At 36.3% G+C, this 14366-nt stretch overlaps 1 protein-coding gene across 2 annotated transcripts in view; it reads left to right on the top strand.

Annotated features, from left to right (window-relative positions):
• The window catches only part of trappc9 (trafficking protein particle complex 9), a 336991-nt gene that overhangs the window by 32335 nt on the left and 290290 nt on the right, over window positions 1-14366 (top strand). For both annotated transcript variants that reach the window (XM_017431170.2, XM_017431169.2), the window contains 2 exons: window positions 907-1123; window positions 10478-10621. In XM_017431170.2, coding sequence (XP_017286659.1) covers window positions 907-1123; window positions 10478-10621 — 361 coding nt within the window. The remainder of the gene's footprint in view (window positions 1-906; window positions 1124-10477; window positions 10622-14366) is intronic.

Here is a 14366-nt window from a genome sequence, read left to right as displayed (position 1 = left end):
TTCTCGGCTGGCCTGGGAACGCCTTGGGATTCCCCCAGAGGAGCTGGCCCAAGTGGCTGGGGAGAGGGAAGTCTGGGTCTCCCTGCTTAGGCTGCTACCCCCGCGACCTGACCCCGGATAAGTGGAAGAGAATGGATGGATGGATGGATGGAAATTATTTCATCATGGCTGCCTCCAATGATCCTGTAGAATTTGAGGATTTTTTGTCTTGCTAAACTTGAAGGATAGGTGGAATTGAATAAAAAAAATTAACGTCACTCCCCAAAGCTAAACAGCAAGCGGTTTTAACCTGTAATTTCAAAATTAAGCTTGTAAATGCTCTTCAGAATAAGCGTAAGGTTATATTATTGCTTAGGTTATTACAAAAGTAAGTTACTAGTTATATTAAGGCTTTATAAAAGAAAAGCTTTATAGAGTCAGCATTCACACCATTGTTTTTTTTTTTTGTTTGTTTACAGTTTCTTTCATGCGTTCTTTGCAGCCTAACTACTTCAGCATACTTTGTGTTATTTTAATCACTCAATTAGCAAAATGTTTTAGTTTGGACTGGAGCAGTGTGCTATAACTTTTGGTTTCGTAACTTTTATACTTTTCATAATTTTTAATTTTCTTTAAGATAAAAAATCACCCCAGAAAAAGACTGAGATCTCTCCATTTCCATCAAAAACATTGTTCTCTTTGAAATCTGACTACCATTTTGCTCCTTTTAGCTTTTGGACTGGAAGATGGAATGAATATATTCATTTTACAGAACACTTTGTTTTGACAAATGTAAAAACATTTTTTAAAAAATAAATCTACACACAGGGATCATTCTTCACAGTGGAAATCACAACATAACAAGGTAACAGCATGTGAAACACATTTTTATAGAGGAGAACATTAATAATATGTCTGTAACTGCAGCTGTCAGAGGAGGAGAAGATACAGCGTTACAGCATCCTGTCTGAGCTCTACGAACTTATTGGCTTCCATCGCAAGTCAGCTTTCTTCAAGCGAGTGGCAGCCATGCAGTGTGTGGCCCCCACTATCCCCGAGCCAGGCTGGAGGGCCTGCTACAAGCTGCTGCTGGAGACCATACCCGGATACAGCCTGTCACTGGATCCCAAGGATTTCAGCAAAGGTAAATTTATACACCTGTAGGCTATGTGAAAATCCAGATAAAAGAAAATAAATACAGTCATGGGGAAAAAGAAAGTCCACCTTCTTTCAGTTCTAGGGTTTTACATGTTAGAACTTAATAAAAATCATCTGGTCTATATAATGTTCTAAATTATTCAAATCCAACCTCAAGTGTACAAAAACACAGCATATTCCACCATATCATTATTTATTAAACATAAACAAAGCCAAAATGAAAAGTGAAGTGAAGTGAGATTTATTTATATTGCACTTTTCAGCAACAAGGCGATCCAAAGCGCTTTACAACAGAAACAAAACCAGAATCCAATACAGCAGGTACATAATGAAACACAAAGAAAGAAAAACACATCAATCATGTATAATCTAAATGAATCATGTATAATCTAAATTAAATATAGGATAATCTAAATAAAATCACGAAACCAGACATATCAAAGCATAAGCTGAGACAGTCAAAATAGTAGCTAAAATAATCTAAATGAAATCATAATCAGATATAAAAATACAGAAATAAAAACATCAATCATGAACCTAAGTGAAATCATGAAACTAAACATATCTAAACATGAGTTAAGATAGTCAAAATAGTAGCTAAAATAATGAAAATAAAATCATGATAAAGTTAAAGCTGAACTAAACAACAATTAGGAATCTAACAATCTAACAATATCTAAAGTATGAGCTAAGATAAACTAAACTCCTCCTACAGCTGAGGATTGGGTCAAACTGGGTCATGATGCAACAGAACAACGATCCCAAACACAGCAGCTAATCTACAACAGAATGGCTCAAAAAGAAAAGAATCAAGGTGATGTAATATTCCAGAGTCCAGGCCTCAACCTGACTGAAAAGTTGTGCTGGGATCTTCAGAGAGCTGAGCAGGAACAAATGTACACAAATATTAACAAACTGAAGCAATGTTGGAAACATTGGCCAAAATTCCTCCACAACCATGTGAGAGACAGAAAACCACTACTAAGAGTTATTGGTGCTAAAAAAGGTTCTACAAGCTACTGGATCGGGGGTGGACACAGTTTTTCACTCACAGCATTAACATTTTAGGTTGAATTTTGTTTAATAAACAATGACATGTTGGAAATTGTTGTGTGTTTTTGGTAGATCTGAATAATTTTAGAACATGATAGCGAGCAGATTGTTTTTTTTTGTAGTTTTTTTATCTTGATATTTAAAATCCCCAAAACTGAAAGAGGGTGGACTTTCTTTTTTTTCCTATGAAGACTTTATTTCAACAGTTCTACATAAGAAGGTTTTGGTATGACACAGGTGCTTTCAGGACTTTCTCTCCAGAGCGTTCAGTATTCAGTCCACCACTTAGTTCAAAAAGAAAGTGCAGATGAGACCTGACCTGGTCTTTTGTAGGCCTTTGTGATAAGCCTCTAGGCTCTACAGACTCTTGAGCCCTGCTCATTGCAGTCACAGCATGGAAAGCATTGGTAATAAAAGACAGAGCTCAGGTTGAATAGAACTGCTCAGAGACGTTCGTATTTTCTTTTGAGAAAAAAAACAGTTTGAGAGGATTTCTACTTCTGATATGCTTTTAATCTTTGGCCTTGTTTTTTTTGTAAACATTCAATTGACTCCAGTTGTAAAATAAGAGGATAAAAACTGGAGTTTAAAGCTTTTCATGATATTTTGATTGTAAAAGGCACTTCAGTTGAATCCTCTTGTGATAGTGTCTTACCTGCTGTAACATAGCAGGTATTAATCAACTTTTTCTAGTCTTCTCTTCATTATGACAAATGTAAATAATCTTTCAGATTGAACTTTGTGTTGATCAGAGTAAAAATATGACAATGAGCTTGGTTTCTCTGTTTATTTTCCTGTTACTGATTTAATATCTAACATATTTCTAACCTGTCTAACTGAGGTGTACTCTTAAAATAGGCAGATTCTTCATTGCAGTATGACAGTTTGCTTTACTGCAGACTAGTGCCTGTGGTATTGTTGGACATAATTATTTGCATGTAACCCATATTTTGTTATTGTTGAGAGACAAAACTTATCTTTTGCATAAAATGACCAGACTGCTGAAAAACTTCACTTTGATTTTAAGAAAATGCACACAGCTTTCCTGCAGAATTTTGTTTATAAAATTTTATAGCAATATATATATATATATATATCAGTGAAATATTAATAGAGAAAGACACACTCATGGACAAAAATATTTTCTGTTCATTTGTCGCTGTTGATATTCTGATTTTCTTTTCTTTAACAAGACAGTAAAATAAGTTCCCTCAAAGAATAAAAGGATGAACTGTTTAACCCAATTAAGTTCTAAAAAAATCAGTCCTGTTTTATTGTAGAAATGTTGATTTCCAATTGTCACCTCCACAAGATTTTTACCAAAAAGATGAATGTATAATGTATTTTTTCTAGCTGTATTAGGAAGCTTCAATGTGGTTTATTTGCACGTCTTATTAACCTTGAGAGGAACAACTTGAAGCTCAGCCAGTCACAATTCGCAGTTCATTATGACTGAACTGCAGTTGTAAATATTTCAGTATAAAAGAATTGACTTAATTCCTCTGTTTGAAAACATTGTTTTCTACTGTTTTGTACAGTTGACTGAACAACTTATAAATTTGAAGCTTTTTTGTGTTTTCTTTTGAGTAGACATTCCCTATTAGGAGTAGGAATTTTTAGACACCTCACAGTTCAATTTCATTTTTATGCAGTGGGCTCTAATGTGATGATAAAACAATGATTGATGCATCTCAATTATCTCTGATTATCAGCTTTGTGAAAAACCACCAGGTATCAGCTGGAAAGCTTATGCTACTTACCCAAAACAATGTAAAACTGAAATGGAGAGACAGAAATACAAATTAAAATGACCATGACTTCTTTAGCATAAATAAACACTGATTTAATTTGTGCATTTTAGAATGCACAACAATATACAAATGAATTTGTTGGTACCCTTACACTTATTGAAACAATGATTTATTTCTCATGAAAAGTGATTCTGTAAAAGCAACCGTCAAATTTATATCTACATGCCATTAGTATATGATAAAGTAAACAAAAATATGAAAACAAATGATTCATTGTTTATGTTACAAAGATATGCTAAAATAGTACAGACAGATTTAGTGGTACCCTTAAAGAGGCTGCTAATCTTTTCATTATATTCGCGTTTCGAACCAAGTGTTTGACCTTAATTAGTACCCCAGGTGCCTTCAAGCTTTTCATCAGCCATTCAACCTGTTTAAAGGAAACAAACAGCCTCTGTGTAGTTTGGTGTGGTTGTGTTCACCTCACTGATCATGGAGCAGAGAAAGAAAAGAAGAGCTGTCTGAGTAGCTCAGAAAGAAGATTATAGATATCCATGTTGAAGGTAAAGGCTACATGACTATCTTCAAGCAGCTTTACGTTCTTCTGACTACAGTTGACAATAATATTAAAAAGCAGATGCATCATGGGATTGTAGCCAGCCTCTTAAGATGTGGATGCAAGAGGAATACAACCCCAGGTTGATCAGATGGACAGTGCAGATGGTAAAAAAGAGCCAAGGAAACCATCCAAAACCATTCAAGCAGAACTCAAAGGTCAAGGTACATAACTTTCTTTTTGCACCATTCGCTACATTTCGCATCATAATGGGCTTCATGGGAAAAGACCCAGGAAGGCACTACTACTAGACAGAAAAACAAACAAAGAAACTACAAAACAGACTGGGATTCGCCAAAATGCATGATGACAAGAACCAAAGTTTCTGGAACTGAGACAAAACTGGAGCTTTTTGGCAAGTCACATCAGTTGCTTTTTTAATATTTTGGAATGGTACCACCAAGTTTATCTGCATCTGTATGTCAAAACGCACTAATAATCACAGGCTGCTCACCAACAATAAGCATAGATACCAAATAACATTGAAAATGCTCTAGAGTTACCAGTCAACCCAACATGCATATTTTTGGTCAGTAGGAGGACATCGGAGTACCCGGAGAAAACCCATGCATGCGCAGGGAGAGCATGCCGACCAAGCAGGAGTCAAACCTGCAGCTTTTTTGCTGAGAGTGACAACGCTAATCGTTGCTCTTCCATGCTGCCCCTAAAGTCATGTTATGATAACTTTAACTATTACTTACAGATATATATTCTTCAGGGTTCAGGAAAGAAAGGATGAAAAAGATGTGAAATCCCACTGCATTCTGTGTTTATATATTCTAAATAGTAGTGGGTTAAATGTCTGAAAATAGTCGTTTTTAGAAAAGTTTAACTTTCAAGTTATATTTTGAGTGGTGAAAGATTTACAACTTAAATCATATATTGTATTATTTACTTTTGAGTTAGTTCAGCTGAAGATGCAAGTAAAAAAACAAACAAACCAAAAAACATTTGGGATCAGTTATGTTTTCCAATATTTCCTCTGTTTCCTGATGTATTTGGAGCAAATAGTTCATAGACCGCTTGGCATTTTCTTTCATTAATTTAAATGAGTCACATTGCTTACACAAAGCTTTGTTCCCACTCTTGTTACTCTGTCAGCAGAGTTGTGAAGTTTTGCTTTGGTAAATGTATAGTGGAGGTGTAACATGGTAACATTTCACTTCTTTGTACAGCAGATCAGAGGCAGCCTGATGATTCGTAGCTTTTGAGTCTGGGTTTACACAACGGTGCAGCTGCTTCACCATGGCAGCACAGTCATTATCTTGGTGGTATGTTAATTGGATTGCCAGACACCTCCAGTTCAAACCTGAAAATACCTCAAATGAAGCCATTTTTATGTGAGTGTCATCCTCAGAGAATCCGAAGTGCCCCTTGGTTTCCTGTCCTCCAGATAAGCTCTTGTTTTGGCAGACAAGCAGAAGTCAGCTATTTTTAGCTTTTCTAGTAGGTGCAGTTTCCCATTGCAGATGAAAAATTGCTTGTGAAAGAACTGTATGTGCAGTTTGTTCGAATAATAAAACAAGTCAGAAAGAATAAGCGCCATGGAAGAAAAGTGCTGATAATAGAGAAATAATAAAGGAATGATTTGATGTTATTTGAAGTAGTTTTTAGGTTGAAGAATTTTTTAATTTATTTTTTAATCAAAAGTCCCTGTGGCTTTTGGTTCACATCTTTCTTCTGTTTTTTTTTTTTTTTTTATTCCACTGAGTGAGTCAGCAGTCGAAGCTGTGGACTGGAGCAGAGCAACTCGTCGGGGCTGAGGGCTTTGTGTAATATTTAGTGTCATCTTACAAAGATATCATGTGGTGTGTCCCAACATTGTTCATAATATAATAAAGGTATAACAGTTTACATTAGGGAATTTTCATTTTTGTTTAATTCAACTGGGTGTGGTTTTATCACAACCAAACACAGACTGATGAAAATCTGCCACACATGTATGACAATGGGTATAACTTAGTCAATTTAACAAAAATCATGCTAAGTTTTGGTACAGTGGTAGCTGAGTCATCCCCAACACAAATACTGAGCAGTAACTGATTGTGTGACGTCTTTGTGACGTTTGTAAAGCTTTGCCATTACCCGTTACAGTCAACACTGCGTATCTGTCAGCAAAATATCTCATAAACAACTGGGTGATTTTTATTGAAACTCTCAGAGTAATCACTGGATGTACATCTACAACTGATTAACATTTCAAGTCAACTCAATTCAAGATGGCTGGCAACTAACTGAACTTAGTCAACACTAAAATGGCAGTCATTCTCAGCACTCCAAGTGCTTCAAATGGACCTAAGGTGTATAATTAAAGCATAACATTAAAATCGGATTTAGCTGCAAACTACTAAAACAGTTATGCTCACTAAAATTAACATTCAGACTTTGGAATGAAAGCATTACAATCCTACGTTGATGTGTTCGAGAAACAAACATGGAAGAATGATCTAATTGACTTAAAAATTGGAATGTGTGAGAAAGTGATGGTTAAAACCCCTTGAACTGACAGATGGTGGTCTTTTTTTCTCATGACTGTGTTTGGTTGGACAGTGCGAGGGTTCACTGTGATTGGGTGTTCAGCACAGTGAATAAACTCTATAGAATGTTAGCTGTGTTATTTTTGATGCATTTAACATGAATGTCTGATCAAATTTAGACAAAATAGTTTGAACATACTAACTGTCCCTGGTATCGATTGCACCCTCACAATTAAAGACCTAACATTATTTAAAGCAGGCCTATTCAATTTCAGTTGCAAGTGGGTCATAAATACACTTTACTGAGAAGTTGAGAAGTTTTTGGGCCACAAGCAATAACTATCACCCAATGCCGAAAGGCGAAGGTGGACGGTTATGGTTTTGTGTCTGTGTACATGTGTTGGTTTGTTACCAAAGCATCTCATGACCCATCAGACATTTTTTAAGAAACTTGCAGAAAGTAATCATTGCATTTACACCTACAACTGATTACCTTTTAGAATCCACTCTATTCAAGAATGCTGTTGTAGCCAGCTGACCCTAGAAAACAATACAATGGCTATAACTAAGTCAGTTTTGTAGTTATTGACCTAAAATTTAATGTGGTAGTCGCTGAGAGTCATTCACAACACATTATGAGCTTGCCTATTACTGTTAAAGACATTAAATCTTGACTGGAGTCTCTAAACAATTTAGACAAACAGAGTCTTTCTCTTTGCCATTCTTCCATAAAGCTCAGACAGTTTGAGGATGGCCTTCTCTTGGTGGATTTACACGTCCGATATTCCTTCCATCTCCTGATGATGGATTTAACAGAACTCCTGGGAATGTTTAAGGTTTTGGAAATCCTTTAGTATCCATCCCCTGACTCATATTTTTAAATAATCTTTGAGTTGAATAAGGACAGTCACTTAAAAGGGGGTGGATATTTATCCAGTCACTTATTTTACATTGGATGGTCTTATTTAATTGGTATTACCCTATTGAAATTTAATTTATCTTTGACAGCAACAAAGGTTTTCTTTTTGTAAAGAAGGTTAAAATTAAGCAGTCAAAACTACTGTACAACCCTCTTCATTTAGGAAACCAGTGTGTGTACACTGTGGTGGTAAAACCCAGAGTGAAGAGGGGGCAGATGTACAAACTACACCCAAGTTCAATGCTGGTTTCTGAGAAACTATCAGAAGTAGTTTGCTTTCCATCTGCAGCTTGAATGCTAAGACACATTGGGAATCATAAAAATGATCACTTTGTCAGTTTCCTTTTGATTAGATGCGCCACGATGCAGCCCTGTGCTCTGAGCGCACAGACTCCCTGCATCGCGGCAAGCTGCTCTCAGTGCATGCATACAGATGGGTTTGGAAATGGTGGTGGACCTGAACTATTTTCTTAATAAAAGATAGCTACTTTTCAGTTTGGGAGTTTATCAAAGGTTTTGTTCGATACATGGTCTGTAGGACACAATTTATTTGCAATAGGATGAATAAGACAGAACACTTTGACTTTAAAAAAATTTTTTTATATTTAAGTCACAAGTTCAATTCAGTTTCAATTCAGTTTATTTATTTAGCACCAAGTCACAACAAAAGTCATCTCAGGGTGCTGTACAAAAGCATACACATATAATATAGTAGCCAATTAGTATAAGTTATCTATCGAAGGAAGCCAGCAGATTCAAAGCCTCCTAATTTGTCTCTCTTGGGGGAAATTTGCCTTGGATAGAGGGGTTACACTGCACAGACACACTGCACTCATCCCTAACATCACAAGTTTAATAAATACATAAATAAATTAATAAAATCATTAAAAACCCACCGCAACCCATTCTCCTTCAACCTCTAAATACCTTATTGAAGAACTGAACTAATTGATCAGGAATTAGTTATCTTGGTAGCTTCATATTCTGTTCATCTCATGCTCTGTGTTTGTTAATAATTTCATAAAGGAAGGAATAAATGCTTGTATCAGTCTTTTTCTTACAGAGAAAAACTCTGTACCTATGTCCTAAATTTAGTAAGACATACTCGGAGTGCAGAACCTGAGAGGGATCTGTTAAAATACAGTCTGCCTGTCTGAGGATAGCCTGTTCTTGAGGAGCTGTTTTACCCATAATCTTACCTGCTGTCTTAATTAAAATCTAAGCTTTTTATTTTACAGTTACATTAGATTTTACAGCATTCAAACACAAGTGAACGGAGAGGACAGGGAAGACACAGTCAAACACAGAATGACTGGTCCAGGTGGAGTTTCTGTTGGAAGAGAAAAGAAAAACATGGTAATGATAGAAATAAATACTAAAACAAACATAGAGAGTAGAGCGAGTAAAGACGACAGCAGAGGGAGGAAATGTGGTTAGTTTGTTCTCCAGCAGTCTAAGCTAAAACAGCAGAACTAAGGGATAACTCAGGAAACCCAGGCCAACCCTAACTATAGGATTGATCAAAAAGGAAAGTCTTAAGCCTGCTCTTAAAGTTAGACAGGGTGTCAGCCTCATGGACAGAAACTGGAAGTTAGTTCCATAAGAGAGGAGCCTGACAGTTAATAAACCCTACCTTGCTGTATGACTTGCTACTTTAGAGCCTTCCATTTATAAGCTTGCTTGAATTTTGTCTCTGGTTCAGAGAGGGTTATTGTTTGTTCAAAAAAAAACTATAAGCATTTATTTAATTTTCCTGTTCCAAAACTCGACCCTCATACTGAGGCACATATGAGGGTCTCCTATTTCTCTTTCTTTCTTGTTTTTACTTTCTGAGACCTTCGCTAAAATCTGTACAGCAGCTCATGAGACATTTTTCTAACAGACAGTGTTGTCTTGAATAGTCAATGGCAAAGTTTTATGCAACGATGTGTCGTGAATAACTCTCAGCTACTACCACATTGAATTTTAGCTCAATTTCTGTAAAACTGGCTGAGTTAGTCATTTTTCTGCATTGGCTAATGCGGATTAGCTGTGGCAGCCATCTTGAATTGAGTTGACTCTAAAAGTTAATTGGTTGTACATGTACATCTAATAATTACTTCCTGAGAGTTTCATTAAATTTTGTCCACTGGTTTATGAGATGGTTTAATGCTACAGACAAACAAATGAACACACACACACACACACACACACAGGCAAAACATTTTGCCTATTGCTTTTGGCGGTGGGTGATAACAGTTGGAGAAAGGCTTTTTTGTGTGTTCAGTTTTTTTCTGGTATGTATTTTAACAATATAAGTAACAAAGAAAACTGTGTAAATGAAGTACTGTCTCCCAAATATAGGCTTTCCAATGTTTTACAGCTTTTTGCTTCTCATTATAGGAAACGTATTCATATAGATTATTCTGCAGCATGTGTACTAATAGGATGTGATAACTGTGTAACCTTACAGGTAGATGTCAGTGTTGAGTTTTGCCCACCTTTGTGAATGTGTATTTCTTTTTTGTCCCCCCCACAATGCCAGGCACCCACAGAGGCTGGGCTGCTGTGCAAATGCGCCTGCTGCACGAGCTGGTGTACGCATCCCGCCGCATGGGCAACCCAGGCCTGTCTGTTCGCCACCTGTCCTTCCTGTTGCAGACCATGCTGGACTTCCTTTCTGATCAAGGTCAGCTCACACCAAACAAACACTGGAGACAGAACAGTTTAGTGTTTCATTTCACATTCTGCAGTCATGTGAAGTGCTTCCAGCTTCATGCCCGGTTTTTACACAGAAAGATAAAAAAGGTGAAAAATCCCACCTGTTTTCTGTGATTGTTGCATTGTACCTTGCAGTTAAATTATATGCAAAGGTAGCTAAAGCCAGCATTTTCTTGGTAGGAGTTCAGCATTGTGCTCTGAACAGAAATCACATGCACCCAGGAGTTTATTGTTTTTAATTTACGTTTTTATACTAAAGCCGAGTGAGTCATAAGGTTCCCTGGCCACATAACAGAGGCCAGTGAAATCCTTGTTTGAATACTAAACAAGATTAGCAACATACCAGACTTTTGCAGCTCTGCCTTGGCATTTTTAAAAATCCTTCTACAGGGAAATATAATTTACAGCTCTTCATAACTCGAAAAGCACCAAGCGGCTTAGAGGAAAAGATCTTGCTGTATGTAAACAAGTCATAACATTTACATGGACTCATTTGTAATCATTAATCAATATACACATATCTTCCTCTCTCTCTCTCTGCTTTTCTTTAATTTTGATTTAGTTGATGTTGAGGGTGATAAACTTTGATTGTGGAATAGATAAATCCTGCCAATGTTTTGCGTAATGCATGTTTCACTGATAATAGATCAAATCCCTTTATTTTAAATTTAATTTTGATGAGGGTTATTTATGTTACAATATTTTGTCTTTAAGCAAATAATTCCTATAATTAGCAATAAAATTGTTTGTTGCCCGTCACTTGAGCAAAATCTCATTTACACATGCTTAAATTCTACAATAGTCTTAATTTTCTGTACTTACTAGTTACTGCCTTGCTGCTGGTCAAACTAATTTATTTTCAAAGAAACTGACCCCATTGGCGATCTTCTTGAGTTGTGCCATTTGCTACATTAAAATACCATTTCATATGTAACTTTTGGCCTCAGAGCACTTCTCTCTGCCAGCTGCAGTGTCATGTTGGAAAAGGTCATTTTTTGGTCCATCTTGTAGAATAATTCCCTTTTCACATGGATTAGAATTCGTGCAGGTATATGTCAAACTCTGAATTAAATTAAATTTTTTTTTGGCTTTGCTGAAGTGAAAAGTTTTTTTTCTCTGCACATGCTGGACACACTATCCTTCTAAATCATAGAAGACTGTCATTTGTATGTAGTTATGTATTCGATGCAGCTTTTGTTACTTCTTCCTGGTTCGATAGCCCTTCAACCCTGAATGGTGTGGTTTGGATGTGTCGCCTCCTTGTAAATCAGATCATTTACATACTCATCACTGGTCTGAATGTGGACCAAATTTTGTCCAAATCAGACATTCTGGGTGCTCAACTTTCTTTTGCCATTGAGTGTATGTTTCTGTTTAATTGTTGTTCTTAACAGAATTACAGCCATGTCCCAAAAAGACAGGGAAAGTGCCTCACTGTCAGTAAAAAGGTCATTAAACTGTCACATATGCACAGTTTTTGTGAACTTGTTGAATTTGTGAGTACTAAGTGGGATTTTTACTTGCAGTGAATTTATGCCAAAGAGATTGATCTCATTTTAACAGTAGAGTTTATTGTTTTGAATAATTTATGCATCACTTGCGACATTTCCCCCACCTCCCTGCTGGCATTTTGCTTGCAAAACCAGACGGAAAAATCTAAATTATTCATAAAAAATGTTGGGTGATGTGTTTGTGATCTGCCAGTAGTTTTCATCTCACAGCATGACCCGGTGAAATGAATCCATTGTCTGTGCCGTCGTCAGTTTTTGGTAGCTTTAGTCCTGCTGTTTCTTGGTTGATCTCAGATGAACATCTTACATCCTGATTTATCTGCCTGTAACCTGCTCTTCTTGCTTTTATGAGTTTCAGTATTTAGATGGCAGGCGGATGATGTATTTTATTTTCAAAACTAATGGAGAATGGTAGAATCATTTCTTTAAAAGACATAACTTTATTGCACATGTTATCAGGTTTAATAGCAAATATTTCAGTCTCTTGATTTCAGCTACATCTATTTCCTTAAACATGTTTTAGGGGTTCTGACTTTTTTACAAAACTAAATAGTGGTTCTGCAAAACTCAGTCCTGAATTTTGAAGCTTTAATTGAAGCTTGTAAACATTAAAGACAATAATAATAAGAAAGTACATCCTTATTTATTAAGGTTTTACATAATGTGACATATAAGAGTCTTAAATTTGGTTAACTTAATGTGTCAGCAAAAACTAAGCTTTAGCAATATACAAAACTGAATAACAAACATATCTGCTTAAAACGACACAACTGTTAGTTAAAAAAACCAAATACATAATGACAGTTTTTCTTTTTACTAAATGTTATAATCATTTAAGTCTCTTTTCTGCATATTAATAAATTGGTTCCTGCTCTTACAGTGCTGCTGGTAGATGTTTGGCCATTCTGTCAGTGCAGCTGTTCCTAAACAGTTTGTCATGTTTTCATTTCAAATGATTCATTTTTGTTTGTGGTCATCTGAGCAAACTAGTTTATATCATAAATGTTACGTGGCACTTAACATCCACAATGCATCTTTGTTTTGCAGCATCATCATTCTGTAAATGACTTGAGTATCCTGCATAAGGAGGAGTAGAGCTTTGCCTCTTTAAAACCTGTAACATCACCTGCTATTTCATTACGTTTTCATCAGAATCTCAGGAAAGTTGTCTTAGTAAGCTCTAAAGGCTTGTTGCTTTTGAAAATTTAGTTTGAAGGGCAAGGAAGTGACAAAAAATTCAAGCTATGGATTTACTAAATAGACTCTACCTCTGGTTTTTATCCCAGCTTTTGCGCATCATCGACCCCTGCTATTTGCTCCATCTCAGCATCATTTTCACAAAGCAAATAGTTCTTATTATGTGCTGGAACAAGGCATATAATCAAGTCCAGCAGGTGTAAACAATTTGCACTTTTTGAGATCACAGTTGTTCTTGTTGTACCTAATCTTAAGTATAGCTGTCTGCTGCAAACACACCAGATACAAAAGGGACAGGAAAAGAAAGATGTTTTCTCACAGTGAGCTCCAGGTTTTAACAGATGAAGAACAAATGCACTCTATAAAACTGCATCAACAACTTCTCACTTTATCAGGGGGTGAATCTTATTCAGGATGATGTCTCTAAATCAGTAAGTGACTTTTTGCACTAACCCCACTCTCATTGCATTCTCTTATTTTCACTTAAAAATCACCTAATTAATTTTAAAGTTAGATCTGGATGTGAATACTATATGTTGACATGTTTTATTAAGACTTTTCACGAAATAGTTCCGCGAAATGGCTGCACAGACTAGTTCGTCTTTATGCTGCCTCTGACCGTTCACAAATCCCAAATGGAGCTGCCCACATCTTGCACCGACGTGAGCTTTCAGAAATGAAGTGAACATTGTGGAACCAAAAGAGGCGTGGAGCAGAACTCTGCTGCACTGACATATTGTGCGTTGTATTCTGGATGTAAAACAGCAACAAAAGAATTTTACACACTTTTTTGACCATTTTGACCAGTTGCAAGCAATGCTGATCGTTTTTTTTTTTTTTTTACACGCTTGTAGTGCTGGTGGTAGTTTACATAAATGTCGGTGGGTTTTTCTCTAAATGCTGTGTAAAATCAAATTTACACGAGGGAAAACTGCACCAACACAGAGAGATGCTGCTTGGTTGGCTGTGCAGTTTGATGCTTTTACCACAAAATTTTGTATCTCA

This window comes from Kryptolebias marmoratus, linkage group LG5 (assembly GCF_001649575.2).
Source record: "Kryptolebias marmoratus isolate JLee-2015 linkage group LG5, ASM164957v2, whole genome shotgun sequence".
Taxonomy (NCBI): Eukaryota; Metazoa; Chordata; class Actinopteri; order Cyprinodontiformes; family Rivulidae; genus Kryptolebias; species Kryptolebias marmoratus.
This window is presented reverse-complemented; position numbering and strand designations above follow the sequence as displayed.